Source organism: Bombus pascuorum, chromosome 14 (genome assembly GCF_905332965.1).
Source record: "Bombus pascuorum chromosome 14, iyBomPasc1.1, whole genome shotgun sequence".
NCBI lineage: Eukaryota > Metazoa > Arthropoda > Insecta > Hymenoptera > Apidae > Bombus > Bombus pascuorum.
Genome location: NC_083501.1, coordinates 959,176 through 981,765, shown reverse-complemented (window position 1 = coordinate 981,765; position 22,590 = coordinate 959,176). Strand labels below are relative to the sequence as shown.

The 22,590-nt window shown below is 34.7% G+C and overlaps 1 protein-coding gene across 1 annotated transcript; it reads left to right on the top strand.

Annotated features, from left to right (window-relative positions):
• Positions 1–282: 282 nt before the first annotated feature.
• Positions 283–22,386, top strand: LOC132914187 (allatostatins). Its single transcript, XM_060973059.1, has 3 exons — positions 283–473; positions 19,887–20,177; positions 20,390–22,386. Exons 2-3 carry the CDS (start codon positions 19,917–19,919, stop codon positions 20,717–20,719), a joined length of 591 nt encoding a protein of 196 aa, XP_060829042.1. The 5' UTR covers positions 283–473; positions 19,887–19,916; the 3' UTR covers positions 20,720–22,386.
• Positions 22,387–22,590: the final 204 nt, after the last annotated feature.

Genomic DNA, 22,590 nt, shown 5'->3' with positions numbered 1-22,590 from the left:
AAGCAACAAAGAACAACGAGGGAATAAATTAAATATAATGAATTAAATAGAACCGAATTAAATTGTTCACGCGTATTTTATCAGACCGACTTCGAAGGCAGCTCGCGAAGAAGAGAATTGAATGCCGATCGCGAGGAGCGCGCGTATGCGCACACGGTGTGTGCGAAAAAGACGACTATACCGCGATCAGGGTTGGACAGAGAGAGACGGAGATTGAGAAGAGCAGAGGGGTAGTCGACACGCGCGGCCCACGGCACACAGGCGGCTTACACGCGTATAAAGGGTGGCGTCGCGATGCCCTGATCGGCATATCTCGTGTAGACAGCAAACTCGCGGCGCCTGGCATAGTACACTCAACCTCGAACACCTTACCTACGATTGTGAACCACGTGAAACGGAAACTGAGCTACGGTTTCGACTCCCAAGGGAACATCCACCTCGATACATCGTCTACTTCGCTTCTATAGCAACAGGTGAGCTGATCGTTTCTTTGATATCGCGGCTATCCGTGTATTTTTCTTACTATTTTTCTATTTCGTTCGGTGGAAAGATTTTTTGGAGAATTCCTACGACGCATCAACTGTGAATAGTTATAGCGATTGAACTTTGTAAGGAAACATTGGTGTTGGGTTGTTTCTTGAAAATAACGCGTACGAACTACGAACAGGAATAGGTTTGATTTTGCGAGAGAAGATTGATAGGATTCTTTGTGAATCGATAGAGTTAATAGGAATTGAAGTTTATGCGACAAGTTGGTATTATTTCCTGAGAATTCGTGTAAGCCGTGCGTTAGTATATAATTGTAGAAGTTGAATTTTTCGAGAAAAAGTGAAAAGATTTTGTAAGAGTTCATTCATATATATGTAGTGTTTGAATTTTATGAGAAAGAATTGGAGAAACTGGCGATGGTTGGCTTCGGCTATGACGTCTAAGGTGGCTCGATGATATTTTGTTCGAAATTAGTAGGAAGAGACAGTTTTGAAAAATTAGAATTTCGTCCCATGGGTTTGGGTTGAAAAGCTAAATACAAATGTGCATGTAACAAAATGTGATAATCGAGAAATAGGAAGTATAGTTTCTATTGATAGTATTTCGTTTCATCTGTAAGATGATTTTGAAGTTGTATATAAAATTTTGTTTCTTAACGCTTCGTAATGACTATTTGAAGATTTATAGGAGGTGTAGTGATGTGATTAGGTGGAAAACTGTGAAAAGTGATACGATTTTCGTGTGAAGATTTTGATACAAAGATATTTAAGGTAGCTCGTTGCTTTCGATCTTGAAAAGTAGAAATTGTCAATTTTGAAGAGCTTAGAATTTTGTTTGTAGATTAGAGGGATGGTTTGACAAAAAGTACGAACTATAGTTTCTATTGGTTTGGTTTGTATTTTAGTGCCGTATTTGAAATACATCTCAAACATAGAACGCAATTTTTAGATTTCTAGGATAAAATTTCGTTTCGTACTTCCGAAGGAAATTGCGAACCTTGTGAAAAATAATTACCGAGAAATAGAGTTCAAGTACAGATCCAACGATGTATCGGTCGATGTCAAGATAATATTTAACAGGACGTGGAAAAAGTCCTTTGTGAACGATTTAGACGATAGTTCCTTATAGAAAAGTGATAGTACCGAATTTTGAGAGGTCTGAAATTCTTTCTTGTAAACTCAGAGGGGTAGTTTCATTCTCTTAGAATGCAACTGTATAAAATACAACGTAGGTATCTAATTGATCGTTTCTAATTGAAGATTATCATAATGAAGATTTGGACTTCGTTTTGAGCGCGATAAAAATTAAACGATAATTTCGAGTTGTTATGGGCACGAACAGATATAAAATTAAGTATAACAAGAAACAAAAGAACCACAGAAAGGAAGAGTATTTCCTGCTCCGAATAGAAATAACGCGAATGTAAGAGAATAGAAGGAAATTTTAATCTTCTATCTAGAAGTTTGTTGCACCAAAAATCGACCAGTTCTCTCTGGAAAAAACTCGAGCGTAATTGGATTCCATGGGATGGATGCTTCCATACCGTTCCACACAATTAGGATCCCCATGTAATAAATCGAGCGCGATGTTATAAAAGGGATATTCCTTGCTTAACACGACGTTGTTCCAGTCGAATACTAACGTTGAGATATTGGACCTGTCTGACGCAATTGCAATTGAAGTGTTCTTACAACATTTTTGAAACGTTCATCCAATTTGGTTAATGCAGACGCTTACTCCGCGAACGACATCTCTTGAGAAATTTGACGATTCGTAATTTGCAGGATTATAGAGCAAAGCGGAAACTAATCGTTTTAAACGCAGTACAGTACAAGAAGCGAAAATCTCTCCCTTTTGATATCTGTAATTTCGTGTGACATTCGCTAGAATTATCTTACTATGCCAATAACGTGGCGAATTTATAGAAAATTTATAGAGAATTGTTCAAGGACGATCAGATTTCCAATTTCTGCATAACTCGAGATATTTTGTTTGAAAATTTTTGAAATTTACTACTGAAATTGTTTGTGATTTTATTAATTCACGATAGAATAGAGCGAAGGGTTAAAGTGAAATATTGAAAATTGAAAACCGGAATATTATCCGGTGTAGTTCGTTTAGATTAAATTTAGATCATGTGGTTTATCTAACTTGAATTTGTCTGCTCTACGTTTTATACGATAAATTTCATTAGTGGTTTGTATCACGAAGGACATAGAAGGATACAGAAATTTTAAGTACCTAGTTGTTAGTCACCTCTGACTTCGCAAATTAAGGGGTGAAACCGTAACATCGATCAGCCAGGGGCAGAAAAGGAGGGAAGGGGCGATTTTTTATTCATGAGACCAACAAAACGCTCACCTGTTGCTCGAAAGAAGAAACTATGTTTTAAGCATGTTCTTGAAATATTAATGAAAGCAGCGTTAGGCAGGAATTCAATAGATCGTTTATAAAATTAAATTCAACTTTTCGATAATTCCTCAGTGTATTAAATTCGAATTTATATAATGTTTACGATATTTCATTTTCCTCTTTGAACGTTCATACTTTCTTATTAATTTTTCGTAAAATTAATTAAATTCAAATATCTAATCATCTCTTAATATATCAAGTTATAGTTCTCGATATAATTAATAATTAAACTTTGATGCTCTCCTAAAGAAACGCGAACGAGCTTATTACACTGACATTAAAAATATTAAATTATATCGTATCGCTATATTTTCACTCTGTTAATCGTCGTGTATCTTGGAAGCAGCGTCTAGATAAAAGTCGAGTCAATTTCTACCATCAGTACCATTGGGGAAAAAGTCGTTGGAAGAAGAAAAGAAACATGGGGGAAAGTGGACAGAGAAATTAGAACCGTAGAAAAAGTTAGGAAAGATGAGGACGGAGTGCTGGAATGAGAAGCAGTGTCCGACTCGAAATGTCTCTGGTCATGGTAAACGTCAGAGATAGTCCGGAAGAACTCTAAAAGTACAGTTGTAAAAAGAGACGACAGAAAAGTTTTGCAAGGACGTACCCATCGGTGACAAATCGCATAGTATAAAAGTAATGTTAGCAGTTTGCTTTTTTCGACGAAGAAATCAAAATGACAACTCGTTGTGCTTTTTATGAAAGAAACGAGGACATTCGGCGAAAACAATTAACCACTGTTTTCAAAGAAAAAATTAGAAATTGTAATTTTAATCTTTCTCTTCTCCTCTGGTGCGATTTACGGCAACTGGTTCTTTCTCTCGTCGTTTGTAACTGAATCGATTATAGCCATATGAAATATAGCTGGTTTGATTTAACGTAGGATACTTCAACAAAGATTATTCTTTTAATGGAAAACCTTATTATTCTGTGCGTCAAGATTCATCAGATTACTGAATTACGACGGGGCGCGAAACTTCTGCGAAGGAATTTCTTATTAAGACTAGCACTTGGAGAATTTCAACCTCCGTAGAATCCTTTCTTCAATTTACATGCGTATTCTAATAAGTACCACATTTTCGGCCATTTAACAATTTAATTTTTGTTACTAGCTTCGTAATCAGAGAAATACTTTTCATCAAAACATTGAATATACCGTGGAGGTACAAAAGATAAATGATCGATCGTGATAATTTTCTGGGACTGGAGTAATTAACCCGTTTTGTTTAAAATTCCACATATAATAAAGTAATATTAAATTACCGAGAAATAATAATTTTACATGATCACAAAGAGGATTTACCTACGAAGACATTCAAATGAAATTTTGTTATTTTAATTGTGTTACATTCCATACAAATTATATATATATATTTTTTTTTTCTTGTTGATTTCGTAATTTTAATATCATTTGTTGGATAAGATAGTTAAGTGTCAGACTCGGAGGTATAAGTCTCCTAAACTGGATGATAAATTTATGAACTTTCGTAAACAGCCAAGGATACATGTAATATTATAGGAATCGATATTTTCTAAATGTTCAATGGATTGTAAAAACACATATTTAATTATTTACGATGCAATAACTATCGCTTAAGAAGTTATTAAGATTTATTAAAATCATTGTACAAATTACAACAAGTTTCGGAACTAGCTTATGAGATATGAACCAGTTGGGGTGAAATGTCAAATGTTACTTTTCCATCTGAATAACAAGACACTTTTTTCCCCCTAAAAGATATTTCAATCGTAGCTTGAAAATGATCCTTCGTTTATTATTTATCGCCAGGGCATTTCCCCCTGTTTGCGTGTTTATCACGCGAAAACATTGTCTTCAAACATAGCAAACATTTCTCTGCCTTGTACGAAAACAATTGGCCGATCGTTGGGCAAATCGTTCGTCAACTCGAAAACGTTGGTGCTCGCGTTCGTAATTATTTCACTATTCTTTTGCATCACGCAGATAGTATTTCCTAACTATAGGGTGCCATACAAGAAGAGCTAGAATTTGTTATTTGTAAATTATTTTTAGATGTATTGCAAGTATTTACATTTAAAAAAAATATATATCTTTACGTTATTAATGGTTTATTAATGGGATATGACATCCCTTTGACCCGTCAGTCACAGTAAAAGGTAAAAAGAGTTTCAAAATTTTTAATTATGCGAGGAATGATCGATTTGCTCGCGACGTGTTTACGAATAATAATTTCTCATAGCCCACTTTGCGTTTACATAACAGATGACTGACTTGGATAATAAATTTTCGCTATAGCGACAGGCTGTGGAGGCGTCAAGAACGATGCATGATAACATTGTATGATCCACGATATACAAATGTTAACTAATGATTGATGTAGCCGCAAAAGACAAATGACGATACAACAAAAAAATATCTCTTCTTTCGTGACACCCGTTAGTAACGTGTAACGACGTTAAATTCGAGCTTTGTGCCGATGTGATCAAGCATTGATGAGGGCTTGAATAAAAACGTAATAAGAAACAGGATCACCCTACTTTTTTCCAGCCAATGTCGAAGTAACTTGATTAATTGCTCAGGGAAAATAGCGAGTTTAAAAACGAATTATTCGATAATGAGAAGAGACATGGACTACTGTAGTTGATTATCCTAATGACATAAACAATCGCTTGATCTTGCTTCAATTAGCTGCGACAAACGTAAAATAAAATTAACATTTATTGTCCCGATGGATATACTATAAAAATTTCAATTTTCACAAATGTAAATAAAGAAATGGTATTTAAATGTCAACATCTCTTTTATCTTTTAAATAATGGAAACAATACTTTACTTTAATCATTTTTGCGATTTTTTCGTATTATGTATAGATATTTTGTATATGTTGGCATATTTATTTGTATATTTATTTGCATAAACATTCGCAGCCTGTCAGTGGAGAATCGTGTGCATTAGGGATAACAAGAGTACGTGTAGAATTTTAATAAAAAATACAGACTTTAAAAATCTTTTTTAAAAGAATAAATTAAAAAAAAAGAAATTAAAAAGATACGAATGTCGTTGGGCGTACCTTCCGAAATCAGCAACAAAGAGTTTTCGTTTTAAAACATTATTTAGATAACGTGAATAACGCGTATAGTGTATTTTCAGACAAATAACAGCTTTTATAATCACGGTAAAATTAAATACGAAATTTCTATCGTTCGAATAATTACTACTGAATATACACCGTATGTGGGATTATTCTGGTATACGAAAAAGGAAAACCATTTTATTCCGATGCAATTGAAATATAGATTACCATAGAAACCGGACAAGAGAGGCACATACATTTTTTTAAAACCGTTATCGCGCTTCTCGTTTTGATTTTCATTCTCAATTACTGTATTCTCGTAGTTGTTGCTATGAAATATATCTACTTATTTACTTAATTATTTATGTTGAAGTGATCGCCACTTCTAAGAAAACTCTACATCTGGTCTTCGGTTTTCTCAAGCGCTGAGGTTATCGATAGCGCATAGACAAAAGAATGCGTCGATGACAGACCATAAGCGGTACACGTGCGACGTTGGTTTCGGGGTTCTTTTATTCTCAGGGTAACATTGCTAGCGTGAGGATCTGGACCAGCTTACATTGTATTGCACACTTTGTACTTTAATATTCACAATGTATATATATTTACAATACCTTACAATTTACCCACGCGTTTCTTTAATTTCACTTACACCGAATAACCTTAACAATTTATACAAATTAATCAAATCATTTGCACAAATAAATCGACCATCAACATTCCTAAACTGCAATGGTATATAATTATTATTCTTATATATGAGATCAGAAATAATGAAATCGCTTTAAAATTTTTACGGAGAAGTATAATTTAAATGGTTTTCTTGCGCGATAATTTTTCTGAAGTCACTTGATAGGTTTTTTAAATAAGTTCACGGTGTAATACTTAAGTTTAAAAGCCATTTAAAAGTTCAGAAATCTTTCAAGAGGAACATCTATCATTAATAAATTTTATGACACTATATGGAGGAAGAATTTCACGCTGAAAAGTTAAAGCTTGCGATTAAAAGAATTACCTAACGAATATCGTAGAATTGGAAACTACGATTTCGTTCGAATAACTATTCGAACCGTCGGAAAGTTTTACGGTGACATGTTTTTAACCGCGCTGGGTCATCGGAAGCTGTTAAATTGATTCGGAAATGTCACACGGATGTGTCGCTTCGATTCGAACAATTTTACTGAAAACACACCACTCCTGTTACTAATTAGAAATATATAAATAAAAAATAAATAACGATAAAAACATAGCGTAATACTACGTAAGCAAAAATAGTAGATAATTCTTTATTTAAAAAATAAAGGAAAGTAGTCAAGAAAATTCTCTCAAGTCAGCGACAACATTTTTATCATTCCTCCGTTATTTCCAGACACTTACGTTCCCATAAATGGTCCAATTAATATGCACAGGATCTTTCTTTAATAAATATCCTTTGATAATGAATCGTTACTCCCATCAAACTGTTTAGCTCTACGTCAATTCGATAAGCCCGAAGGATGTTCCTCTGTTTAAAAAAATGAAACAAAATACACTAATTTCTAACAATAGACTTCTAAACGTAAAATTTTTACACCAACCTTTTAGATCGCAAAGTATCATATAGATCTTGAAGATTTCACAAGATCGTTATTTCGAATATCACTCAAACTTTCGCCATAACTCGTGTTTCAAACAGAATTTAAAATAAAAGGATCGGAAATTCATTAGCAGCGTTCGGCACGAGTATCGAGTAACTCCTTGATTAAAGTAAGATTTTTTAATTATCTCGACGACGAGACTAAAACTTCGAGTTGCTGGTAATATCTTCGTAGTTATCTACGGGCGTCACTGGTTCGATAAAATTGATATCGAAACTTTCGTTCCATGGAAGCAATCGCCTCTTCTTTCGAGGCCACGGAATAATCGAATACTCGGAGGTGAAGTTTTCGCGCTGTCCGAGTTGTTAAGATTCTGAGAGAATATTGGTCGAAACTTTGATCGTACGTGATAGAAGTATACAGCGAATGTCTTTTTACTCGCTGCAAATTGTGTTACAGATCTAGAAAACGGATTTATTTCGTGATCCTGGCGCGAATCTTTTACAAGTCCGTGCAAATTGTTACGATCGATCTATCGCGACGTGGAGAGAGTTTGTGACACGATCGAAAAATATTAGAGCGACGGAGAGTTTACCAGAGTCAAATTCTTTCCTTTTCTTATTTTCTTCGAGATAATTTACAACCTTTTGTGAGAACATTCGATGAATTCGGAAATATTGGAATATTTAAGTAGTATAAGTCAACGATCGCAGCTGGTACAGGTCAATGCTAGTACAGGAACGCGTTTGTAGGTTTTGCAATTGTTTAAAAATGTCTTAAACCGTAAGAATATTTACTCGTTTGCTTTTTATCTTGTCCTATTAATAATTTAAATAGTTTTGGAGAATTTTCTACGAGTTGTAATTTATTTAATATTTTTTATTGACTTCATAAATTCCTAGGCTAGTATTAAGCAATACAATCTTTTTCTAAATGTAATTACCTGAACTGTCAACGATAAAGATATCTATACTCTAAATTTCTATACTGCAATTATGCATATTCGAAATATTTATATACTATATCTATCTATCTATATGTGCATCTATATATCGATTACGTATATTTTAATCCTTTTGTTCCTATTAAACATATTAAAAAATTTTTAGAAATTAAACATTTTACTAATGTCTAATTTGTATCCGCAAGATCACTTTCATCAAAATAATACAACCACGAAGATAAGTTTTCTTCCATCACGACAATACAACGCTTCGACAAATATCGACGACCGTACATAAACACTTATTACAAACACTTATTATTATCATAAAATGATCGTAAACTAGAAAATAACAGAACATAAAATAGATCATGTAGAATATAAAATGGTCGTATATCGGAAAAACACGTAAAATACTTTATGTCTATGCGTCGATCAATATCAATTGCTACTTGCTACTTCAATTTAGAATTTCTTTATCTCCTAATTTCTGTTATGACATCCTTGTAATACGATCGTTTTCACGCGTTTCCATGAACATTGTGCCCCAAACGACGAGAAAACGAGAGCAGTGGGTGGAGTAGAAAGGAAAAGCACGGATCAGGCGAGGTTATTAAAACAGCGTTATTAGCGAATCTTTTGTAGCTTACAAGCAGCGTGCAATGCACAGTTATTGCTTATCTCGCGCGTATGAAATCCGAAAGTGGGCTAATCAGCCTGCCATGACGAACCACTAGCTCACGACAACTTTTCAGTTTACTACCAGTCGTTTAATAATAATTCTCTGTTTGGTGCTGCATGGCTTTCTGCTTTAATATGTGTTGCTCTTTGGTAACTACGTAAATTGCTCCGTTCTCGCGATCGCTTAAGTAGCAAGAATCGCTGTTCATTTCGCGACGAATAATTCGCAGATTTTGAGAGTTTACTCGGTGATTTCCGTCGGTCTAGCCATCTTTTTCTAGATTTTAATTCAACGTTGTGAACTGATTTTATTGCAAATAGAAATTATTAATCGCAGCTTTCAGGTGAATAATTGTTTGGATCTCTCGAATTGGTTTAGCGATATGTTGTCAATTTATGTATTTTTCAGGTGGCAGATTATAAAATTCAATCGATTATTTTGGAATAAGCAATCGTTTTATTTTTCGCGACTAATAATTCGCAGATTTTGAGAGTCTACTCGGTGATTTGTCAGTCTAGCCATCTTTTTCTAGATTTTAATTCAACGTTGTGAACTGATTTTATTGCAAATAGAAATTATTAATCGCAGCTTTCAGGTGAATAATTGTTTGGATCTCTCGAATTGGTTTAGCGATATGTTGTCAATTTATGTATTTTTCAGGTGGCAGATTATAAAATTCAATCGATTATTTTGGAATAAGCAATCGATTTATTTTTCGCGTTAATTTGCTAGACGAAACGGAATTTTTACAATGATATGTAATTAATTCTTTTAATTATACCTCATTCTACCGATCATTTCGGAAGATATAATTCCTGGTTTCTGTTTGTATTTATTCAGCGATCTTTTAGTTCTTTAGAAAAGATTAAGTAGAATTGGCTTCGTAACATTGGCTAACTTCGGTAGCTCCGATCCTTGACCCATACTACTTAAACCTTGAGGTATTAGGATTGAGAAAGATTAGATAGAATTTGTTTCACGACATTGAGCAACTTCACTAGCAGCGATCGTCGACCTATATTACTTAGATCTTCCAATATTATTCAATATCATCCCCAACTATTAAAATTTTGCATTCTCTATGTCGATTCAGTGACGTCTAATTGAATTTAAATTTATCATACTGAAAATTGTACAAATTTCCTCGGTCTTCTCCAGATATATTTCTTACAATTAGACTTTTGCTTTGCGTGTCTATTAAATTATTTTCGTAATCAAATTTTCAAATTGCCAGTATTAAAAGCAAGGCAAATTAAATATCTTTATTTCGATATTTAAGTATTAAATTTATAATATTAAAATTTATAATACTAAAAGTAAGAAAAATTATGATCCAGTGTAAGACGTTTCATCAATTTCACTGATAAAGATCGTGCGTACGAGTGGGATAATATTTTAATAATTTCCGCAAATAATTTTTAATGTAAAAGAGTCTTTCCCTTTTCTCTCGTCCAATAAATCGTATTATCGCGTAGGATTACCAGCAATTTATTAATATTCTACGTTCTTATGGCTGATCTCTCTCTATAAATATACGTTAAACGGAAAGCTTGACCCAATTCGATGACACGATTTATGACCACAAACACGGGTATCTAACAGTTTCGAATACGAAACCATGCTTTACCATCTCGTCTTGTGTTCGAACTGTGCCACAACTTGGAAATTCTCTGCCATAATGTAACGGTTCTTTGTATTGTATTTCCATCAGACGCATCAAGAAAGGAAACTAGCGAAAGCGATGGTCGTGGTAAGGCGACTACTCGTAGTATCTCATTTTGGAACTTTGACGAAACTTTCAATAGTAATTTCCTTTAAAATAGTATAATCTGCAACTTAGATGAAACTCTGGTTATTAGAAGTGTCCTTCTAATTATTATAATATTTACCTTGCACCCTTTCAAATATTAATACTTATAGAATCGTTATACTATCTAAATAAAACATTAGAAAAATTATATCAACGATAGGGTGTAACTGTTTCAAACTATTGTCCTAAATTTTAACATTTGTAAAAGTTTCATATGAAATTACGTTTTGTAAATACTATATCGGTGATGATGATGTTATCACTTGAAGGTTCCCGCAATTTCCAATATTATAGAGCACAAAATTTAATATAAGAAATTTATTTCCCATTCTTCCAAATATTAATAATACCATAAAATACAAATAAAAGATTGAAAATTGTTATATCGAATACAACAATTGGCCAATCTGTCTCTTCTACAACAACCATAAAGAACTTTAGATTCAGACACTAGGCATAAATTCGTATTTAGAAAATACAAGATTCTTTTTAGTCGATGCTATCAAAAATTTCTTGTAATTTTCAATGTTAAATCGCCCCAACGATTGTTGGTTTTTGTCTAAAAACCATGAAATCGCCCAAGCTCGAAGAAGTTTTCCGAATCCTGTTATTTCTAGAAATGAATTAAAATGGTAATTTGTCTCTATAAATTTTAAACAGTAGATTACAGTATCCCATCGCCGAGACAAAATTGGAAAGCTGACACTTCGCCTTAAAGAAAGTAAAGGAACAAAAGTACGGAAAGAAGCGATATTTGGTCGGTTAATAAGGTTGCTATGACTTTCATCGACAACGCCATCGTTGATAATGATCCACCGCGCGTGAAATTCGCCTTTCGATGCAACGTGACATTACGATTTTTACGACTCCTCGGCTTCACGGTTTCATCGTCGTATCGTTCTTTTTTCCGTATTTCTACTTTCTTTACGTTACTTTCATGACGTGCTTCGCGTAAAATTTACTGACCGTGTCTCGATATCTACGTCAACTTGCTCCGGCTGTCCGTCTTTATTCTTTCTCGTTATCGTGCCGTACGATGTGCTGCATATACAGTGACTCGCGCATTTACGATCAAATAGTTGGAATAATCAAATTTACAGAGACGCGATGATCGTCTGCCTTTTTTTCTCTTCGATACGTAAGTTGCATCGCATCGATTCTATCCAAATAACGTAGGTGACCTAACTATAACATTTTTGCTTCCGCGTGCTTCGACGAAGAATTTAGGAATTAAAAATTGAAACGATTCGACAAAGATACGAGAAACAAATGGTTCGAACCATTTATGGAATTTACGAAATGGAACTTCCAATCGAAAGTTCGAGGAATCAAAAATGTTGTCATAGAAAATTAAAGGAACGGAAATTGTTACGTTGTTTTAGAATTAGTTCGTGGAACTTAGTCTTCTCTGCTGTACCGGAAGCTAGTGCGGTGTCGTAAAGAGCAGTGGAATATGGAAGACAAGTTAACAAGGCTTAATTTCACGACATGGGGTGCGTTTTCCCTCTCTCGAGGGAGAAATATCGAGAAGCGAGGATAATCTCGTTTCCGGGGCGAGGTAGCACGCATACGTATGTACCTGTTCACAAGCCTGTCGATGAGATCCATGATAATCGCAACAATAACGCGTCTCAAGCTTTTCCTACTCGAGTTCTCGTATATTCTTCATGGACTGGCTATTCCTTCCGTTTTTACGTCGCTTGTCTTCTAGAAAGATCGTAAAAATTGCTTTTAAAAATTCAGTGAAAGAAGAAAATTCTTAGAGAATCTAGCGATAGGTAAAAACGTTAAGGGGATCGAGTAGGATATATTAGAAAAATGTTGATAAAGGAATAAACACGAAGATGCAGTTTTTATATTGTAACATAATTATATCATAATAATTTCATCTGAATGAAATGAAATTATATTTCTTCGTAAATTAAACGATAGTTCCTAAATAATAATAACGTTGTACGTATCTTAGAAACAGAAAAAGAACCACAACTCATCATTAAAAAAGGACCTACCCTATCGCATCTTGAATTCCCTCAGGATAGTACGTCCATTTGGTCAACAGGACCAATTTCATTAAATCGGATGAGGAGGGCGAAGGAAAGTGGGAGTCTATCAACAAGGGTCTATCGGAGACAACTTAAAATTTCATTAGCGAATCGTCGATGTGTTTGCCACGGAGCACGCGTTAATCGCATTTCCGGTTACCAAGTATATCATAGGGGGTGGCTTCCTGTCGCGAACTAAAAAGCGATCCTGCGTCTAGTCTTCCACTGTGCTTTTCCAAAGCATCCGGTTAAACTACGATTGGTGTAATATAAATGAGATCGCTAATGAATGAGCGACGAAGTAAAAAAAAAAAAAAGAACAAAGTAAAGTAAACGAAAGTAAATAAAATAATTAACAATCTCTTAAGTTCCATCTCCGTAGTATCACGTTCGATATATTACGTAAAGCGCTTCTTTTTCATGCGTTTTCCTGAAAACAGATTTTTCGTAACAGAGCAATGATCAGAGTTATTTTTCTCTTACGTAAGGAAGTTGTATCCGAGGAAGAACTACGTACGCAGAAATTTCTATAAAAGCACTATGCGTGAAATATAATAATTTTCTATGATAAGGAACAGAAAAATATCGCGGAATTATTAAAAATTCGATTGAAATCAAGTCGCTATAACCGAACTGAATTAAAAGCTAACAAAATAAAAGACGCGAAAATCGCAAGCATCGAACAGCTGACACCATCATTATCAGAAATAGTTCAAAGAGAGGTATTTTAGATTTAAACGAAGCCTTATATTTAATTCTTTTAATTTTTACAGAGACCAAATATTTCTCATTTACCAAAAGTTCGAGTTAACACTGAATCATAGGAATCTAACCAACCAACTAGAACACAACCATAAATTCGTAACAAAAGAAAGTATGTTAACTATATAGAAATGGCCAATGACCAATAATAGCAATATGTGAGGGAAACAATTAAAATTACAACTTGGCAGCGTAACGTCTCCAATCTCTGACACAGATGTCAATCAGAAACTCACGAATTTGCCAATGATTTTCGAAACATAGTCGAATCACTGGCGTTTCAGCCCTGCCAACTGTCGTCCATCGGAAACTTTCCCAAGTGACGATTGAATTAAGCTCGTCGTCGAGTCAGACACATTCCGTACGACTCCTGCGCTATCGATCCAGCGACGCGTACTTGTTTGCATATGTCTGCATACGTTGATAATAGTCCATTTCATTCAACACGTACAACCGGTATATAGTTGAACTCTTACGTTGCACCATCCGATATTTAATTGCTGGCGAAACGCGGAAATTGGTCCGGAAACGTCACACGACAGCACTCGAAAGAACTTTCGTAATTCGTTTTTGAAATTGACACGATTTTACCTGACGCGATTTTCTTACGTATCCAGTCGGTGTTTTCATTTCGGTATATTCATTTCTGATTTTTGTTCGTCATTCAAGGCAGCATCTATCGCGTTTCGGGGCGATTGGAACGATGCTTGTACTTTTATTTTTAATTCTTTCAAGGGACATTTTGTCGTCGTTCTTTTTTGACAAAAGGTTGAAATTTTTGTAATCTGTAAAGCGTCTGTAAAAGGTACTTGTACGCCATTGTATCTATTATAGTATTTACATTATTATAGTACTAATTAATTAGCTGCAAGTATATCAAATTCCGTATCATTTAGCAGTACGCGAATGTACGTTGCTTTGCATAATGGAAAGCAGTTAGAAGTCTCTTTAGAAGAGAAATTATTACACCAACGATAAGTTACTACGTTACTAAGAGAGAAATCTGTCATGACAAATAACTGTGTTATAACAAGAAGTCGTTTATTCTTTCATACATTATTGGAATAGTTCATTTCAGAATAAGAGACGCAGTAATGAAAAATAAATACCAGTTCGATTTTATGAAAGAAGAAATATGTTCGCAATTATGCACACGAACGTTTAATAACACAGTCCGATATCTTTTTTCTTCTCTTTCAAATATAATCGTACCTTTCGATAATTTATTAACGAGAAGAAACTTCTGACCTTCATTTCAAAATTTTTAAAGAAACTTTAATGCCACGGAATATGTAATTACCAACTTTTTTCGAAGATTAAGAGAGTGACTGTAAAATTGCACTTCTATCACTTTGGAGATTACCACTTAACGACGTCGTAGCTCGTTAGCTTAAAACTTGTGAGTAAGCGAGATTTACGAAAGCCTTTTACGAGTTTCTTCGAGGATTAAAGAAACGCCATAGTAGGAAAGGAAATAATTTTTCACCGAAGATCATCGGTACAAGTTTCCTCGGGAAGACGCGACCAAACCCGTTTTACGTTACCGCTCCAAAGTATCCAGATTTTTGGCAATGTGTATTTCGAAATTACGAATAACTCAAACTACATAACGCGAAGATTTATATTTTTGGACGACTAAAGAATCGGTACTTAAATAGAGATTCGTTTTACCCGTTAAAAATAATTATTAGAAAAATTAAAAACATTAAGAATTATGTAAGACAGAAATATGTAATTATCGCAGTACACAGTGTCGGGAGAGGATAGTCAGAACGGAAGAAATATCGTTCGTTTCTAAAGGAGCATTAATAGAAGCACAAATACCTGTCGTAACACACAACATTGCTTACGGAAAGCCTAATAAAAACAGGAAAAAATGGACACATACCAGATCTCTCAAAGTGCACGCAGCAAACACGTGGAACAGGCTGATTCAAAGCAGCTGGATAATCGATATGAAGCACGATACAAGACACGTGATTGATGTCCCCAAACGAATCAGATAAATCACATCTCGGCATACCCATCTTCCCGTTTGCCTTCCTTTCACGCCCTCTTTTCAACGTTTTTGCCAGTCCAGTAACCCGAAATTCATCACATTCGCGTGAAAAAGCCATAGAAAAGAACTTTGATGAACCGAGACGAAACGATTATTCAAAGCAATTTGCAATTTTATGGGAACTTCCTATTCCTCTTCGTTTTTCTCGCTTCTCTTCCTCTTTACTCTCTCTTTTTCCTTTTTTTCTTTTTTTTTTTTTTTTGCGTGTTAATGCATCTTCATCCAGCGAAGATCGGAAAGGCAGATTTACGCCGGCGAATTAACTCGGCGAGACGAAAGTCCTGCGAATTGATATTTCTCGTGCAATAAAAATACGAGCGTCGCTGTAATTAAAAACTAAATTCATTGGTTGAGAGGCACCTGTTGCGATGCAGACAATTTTATAGGGTTTCTCGTTTATCAGAGTTTACTCTCGAATTTCTATGCAACTACATTGATTATACCTGCCAAGTTTTCTAGAGAGTTGTATTTCTATTAATTTGTGGAAATTCTGTTCACGAATATCGAAATATCAAAGGATTAGGTCTTTGAATTTTTATTAAATCGAGGAAATCGTTGAAAAATTTCTTTGCCGAAATTGTTGGCAAAGTTTCCTTACGTAAATTACGAAGATCTATTCAGGAATTTTGTTATCGATCTGCAATGGCTTTAGTTAGAAAATTTCTCCACTCGGAGAAGTCTACTCTACGTGACATTTTTCTTCCAGTTGTCAAAATTTTATTCAACGACATTATGATTTATACTGCCGACAAGATTTATCAGACGTCAATCTTTTCTGTTATCAGAGTATCAATGACCTCGCAAAAGATATTCCTTTTTAGGAATTTATTCTATAAATGTCCATTCATTTGAGAAAAATGTTCTCCTCAAATTATTAACGTAATTCGCTGTTAATTAAAAATTTATTTTAGGAAAGTTCCTCGCTCACGCAACGAGGACTTCTTCTCAATTATTTACCAATTAACTATACTAACTAAAGTAAAAGTACCATGTCAAGCGTGTGAATGCTATTCAAATGTTTACACAATATTTATAAAATACACGTAATCGTAGTTATTAATACTTTATCAGGAGACAAAAGGAAAATCAACGAAAAATACTTTCTCTCTAAGTACTTGTCCTAGGATTTTTCAAAAATAAAATTACCAATTTTATGATAGAATTCCAAGGCAATGCACGGGAATGTTAGTATTTTAGAATATTGAATCGCGTCTCCTCGATACGAGAGATGCCACTATCGAGCTTAAGCGAATTGGAACTCGGTTAATCCGATAATCATTAGGAATTCGTGGTCGCATTTAGGATGAGCGATTACACGTGTTGTTATACCATACTGAAACCGCGTATCATTGGTTATCCGTTCAATATTCGATATAGAAGTCCACTGGATATCGGTATTTCTTGCTCGTACTTGATTACGATTAACAAAAATGATCAAACGTCAAGAATTTTCACAACAACGATGGTTCTATTAAATAAATATAAATTTGTTGACCATCGTACATCTTTATTTTTACGTTTCGTGGAATGGAAATAAAGAATATCTTATTCTTTTATTTATTACGAAGAATATAAGAATACTACTGCAAATATAATATTATGATCCATTTCTTTTTCATTGTCATTATTGAAAAAAGTAAATATCTGTAGCAAAGACTAATAAGTCGTTGTTTCGACTAAAAACTTTTCTCTAAAAACGCAACTGCATCACCGTTGATTCTCAAAATTTCGGATCACATTCTTCGATTTTATAGTCACGTAGCAAAATTTGAGAACCTTTCCTATAAAGGATAGCTTTCTCCATATTAAGAATGACGTTTCTTTAGTGAAATGTATCGTTGTTTCGCGCGAAACAACTTTTCTCTAAGAGAGAAACACCATCCCGAAAGGGTTATTAACACCTCAGTACGTTATAGCCGGCCGATTCGTGAAATTAATTCTGAGAATATCGATTCGCACGCCGAGAAGCAAGATTTCTCGCGAAGCTCGTGAAAATTTCAGTGGTACCTACCTAACATTTACCAGGACGTTTCATTTCTGTGAGATGCCCGTGGAAATTAAATCGGCCTCGATTTAAAGTGGCAATTCCGAGTGAAACGAAAGGCCAACACAGGGAAACTAGAATACGCGTTCCCGGAGCTCATCTCGTTCAATTTACAGGATTTACAATCGTTCGTGGCTCTCGAAAGAATCGTTGGTAGCGTCGGATTTTTCGGGCGAATCGTGCATCGTAAACCGTGATAGTTTTACCTCTTCTCACGTGTTTGTTGTAAAAAGAAAAAGAGAGAAAGAAGAAACAGTCGACGTAAAAATTGTTTTAGTATCTGCTAGCCTGTATTAATTACCCGGTTAAAATTTGATCGATCGTTAAAATAGAAATTTATTGGAACTGCAGTCTTGTCTTTGGTTCTTAAAAGAACCAAGACAGTTCGGTTTTTTAGTAGTAAAAATTTAAAAATTGACTTATTTGGGCTGTGCATTTTTGGAAATCGAACATCCTATTTTGTCCAATTTTAATACAACTTTAGTAATTATTTCGTTAAAGTCTCGGTTCTCTACGAAAGACACGACTCTTTGGAAATTAAGTAAGTTGAAAATACTTGAAAAATGTATTACTTTATAAATTTTACTCGACACGGGATTGTGAAATATATGTAGAAGAATAGATCTTTGAAAACAAAGTATTTTTAAAGTACGTAATACGTGGAGTGGAATAATATGGTGGAAACGAAGAACGTAAAGAAATTCGCAAAAGAATATAAATGGAAATGGACTGACAGTGGTCAGACACGCGAAACGAATATACTGAAAACTATCGTACTGTATAAATATTACGAACCAGTATAGCGCGAAAACATTTGAACTTTATATTTCTTTAAAATACTCATCTTCTCCTGGAAAGTTAATATACCAATCTATGTAGGAAACAATTTATCCAAAAAATCTTAGAAATTCCCAAATTTTTATAACCCAATGCTTCCGAGCAAACAAACTTTGAAAGTTTAATTTAAAGCAGATATAATAATTCTTCTGCTAGCTATAATAATACATTGGGAAATATATAATTGATTAAATAAATAATGGAAACGAGGATATCGAACATCCATGCGATTACTTAACTTTTCCGCGGTGAGCTCGTTAAGAGTTTCAGTTTTGCATTTTCGATGTGAATCCGTGTTGTGATTATGACGAAAAGTTTTCGGATAAAATCGAATCGGCAACGAAATTTCAGCAACTGGATTCGGACTAGGAAAGTGGAAATCCTCAACAAATTAGATACATGGGAAAGCAATTTTCGAGGCAATGTGTCGTGTCACTTGCTATTCATGATTTGTGAATTTTGAAACGCAATTCGAAATTAGGAAACAGATTGCCTCGTGATTCGAATGGCTTTCGATGAAACGATATTTGGGCAACAAATGTTACTATAGTTGGTTACATACGTTCAAAAAATATATCCTACGGCTTTCGATAAAAAATTCAATCAAGCGAGATTATAAACTAATAAATTATTGACTAAACTATATATTTATACATTATATTGTAGAAATCACGGATTAGCGATCTTTATAGATTTATTTATCGCGAATACGTATAACGTTATTTAACGTGAACTTAATGCAGTAATATGATATAACTAAGACAACTCGATCGATAATTCACAACTCACAACTCGCTCTCAACTCGACTCGACTCAACCGACGACTCACAACTTACGGTCCACGACTTACAATTGATTAACCCACAACTAATCGCAGTTTCCTCGCTACTGCAATTCAGTCGTAAATAACAACTCACCAACGGCTGCCTTTTATACCACGATTTTGGTATTCCTAGCGTGCACATGTGTTCCATAGATGTGGATGTCAAGTACATCTTTTTTAATTATCCAACGTCGTAAAAGACCACGGGTATATGGCCCATCGGGATTTCCCATCTTCTCCGGCCCGTCATCGCTTCTATTATTTTCTACCTGTAGTTCACCGGTCTTTTCCTTTTCCCCAGGCTTCTTCCCCGATAATACAATATTGAATTGCATTTCTATGTTTTTCAGGCCAGAATTAAACGGAACGAGAACTTTACAATGAAGATTAGGACAAGTTTGTTAACGTGGAGCGTAGCTTTCCTTTGTTTGATCGGGATCGTGGAAAGAACAGTTTTGGCGATGGAAGAAGCACCGCCTTATTCGATGAACCTTCGTGATTATAATACTATGTTGAATTCTATGGAATTTGACGACTCCGTGCCTGAGAAAAGAGCTTATACTTACGTTTCCGAATATAAGAGGCTACCAGTGTACAACTTTGGTATTGGGAAACGTTGGATAGACACAAACGATAACAAGGTAGGAACATACCTAAGAAGAAGATTCTTTTACATATTACGAAACAACAGATTTCTCTAATGAAACTTTTCCACGATAGAAGCTTCCTTTCGAAAAGAAAAATATTACAAACGTGCGCAAATCGTACAATAGCCCTCCTTCTCTCGATATAGCCAACGCATCCATTCTTCTAATATGCGATTCTACGAAATAATTAAATTCCATAATTGCAGAGAGGACGCGACTACTCGTTCGGTCTTGGTAAACGCAGGCAATACAGTTTCGGTCTAGGGAAACGAAACGATAACTCGGACTACCCTGCCAGATTAAACATGGACTATCTGCCTATGGATAATCTCGCTTATCATTCGCAAGAGAATTTCGACGATCTTTTAGAGGCGAAACGTAGCAGGCCCTATAGCTTTGGATTGGGTAAGAGGGCGGCTCATCCCAACAACGGACAGCCGATAGGACCAAAGAGACCGAACGATTTGATGAGCCAAAGATATCACTTTGGCCTTGGCAAGAGGATGCCCGAAGACGAGGAGGATTCGTCGCAATAGGAGTCTTCGCGAAGGATATCTCGCTCGACGATCCATTTGAATGGTGTCGCCGACGTTTATGGCAATGTAGCTCTAATTCGATGTCGCAGAGTTTTATTGTCAGACGAAGTATATCGATAACGCAACAATAAAGACACGTTTGAAAGTTTCAACGTATCTTAAACGAGTACTTCGTCTCTTACATCTTGTTCAGGCTTTGTGTTACATTTTCCTCATCTACCTATCGAATTCTCTTTCTTTTCGTCTGATAATATCGGTGGTGGTTTTTCATTTGATTGATGTTATAAGAGTAAAAAGTAACCACAGAGCTGGGTAGATCGTTGCATCGTTTAGACGATGGTCGAATGGAATGGAAGAGCGGCGTTCGTGTCAAAGTTGGGCAAATGTTATTTGAAACGGAAATAAAGGAGCATAACTTGAGGCGATGCGTCAATTTTAATTAATTGTTTTCGTTTGAACTTTGTTTTCGTGAAAATGGATTTTACCTTATGCCGAGAGAATACTTTTTCATTTTAATTAACGTTTTCGAACGTACTAAGGAGTAATTTAAATAAATTTAGACTATTTCACGAAATAAACAGCATCTTGCTTTCCTCGTTTCAAGTCCTCCTTTTGATTGTATACTTGATTAATAAGCGTGTGCGAAGAAGTTTGTGTCTTCGGTACAATTTACGTAATAGAATCAGAAATTATGCGAAAAATTACTCTAGAAAACATTTACTCAAACAGAAGATGGAACAACGTATAATGAAATAATTCGGAGAAGAGTCATATTCATCTTTGAATAAGTCGAAGCGCAATTATTTAAGAATAATTACGAAATTCACCTAAAACAGAGAACATGTTATTTAAGCGACCGATTTTCAAATATTTTATTTAAACGATACCGATTATTTTTGTATGGCGATGTTTGGCTCGGCTTGGTGGTTAAGACGTTTGTACGAATAAAATGTGTTTGAAACGATCGAGTAACGAGTGTTTCGAGATTTATACGCATGGATTTGAAAATGCTTTATTAGAAGGTTCATATAGTGTACATAGATTTGTTCAATAAATAATATTGAAAATGATGAGTAGCGGAGAGTCATTATTAAATAATTTCCATCGTAATAAGTAAAGTTCATACAATATATTATGTAATAGATGTAAATTTCAATAACAACAACATAAACGAAGTTATTTTAAAAATTAATGTCTGGCGAATAATTTATCTTTGACGATTTCGAATAATAAACGAACAGTTCTTGCGACAATTTTCCAAAATAAAGCATTTTTAGACCTACGAATGTATCGTGTAATCCTTACTTTATTTATATAAATAAATTTTATTCGTTGCACGAATAGGAAATTCTATAAATTAGTAGACTTGTTAACGTTGTTTCAAATAAACTGGTATTTTATCTAGGTTTACAAGTTATTGCGAGATGGAACAGTGAAACGGTTTGTCGTTCCGCTGGCAAATAGAATTTACCCAGCTCTGTATCCCTTTTTTCATATCCATTTGCGATTATGCATTTAAATAAGGCTATCGTTCATACCGAAATATACAGAAACATCCATCCACTGTGAATTGCATACGTTCGATGTACTTAAAAAATCCCTATAAATGTTACCGTTTTACGTAAGACCTCGATTGTCGTCGGAATAAAAGATACTAGACACTTGTAGTTAAGTATTATTTTTACAGAATTAAGAATATTCTAGATGAATCTTGTTTAAATTTTTGTCCAGGTGTTTATCCAATAAATGTTCTTCAAAAAGAAAAAAGAAAAAAAAGAGAAAAGTGATGATACCTTAAAAATCCTTGACGAACCTTACTCAGGATAAACAAAGGACTTTGAATGCTTCCGGAATCATTCGAGATAGGCTTC

Excerpts from the sequence above, each read along its gene's own strand:
- LOC132914187 (XM_060973059.1), top strand. The coding sequence starts at position 19,917 with ATGAAGATTAGGACAAGTTTGTTAACGTGGAGCGTAGCTTTCCTTTGT. Across the intron at positions 20,178-20,389 it reads TAGACACAAACGATAACAAG|AGAGGACGCGACTACTCGTT; the intron begins GTAGGAACATAC and ends CCATAATTGCAG.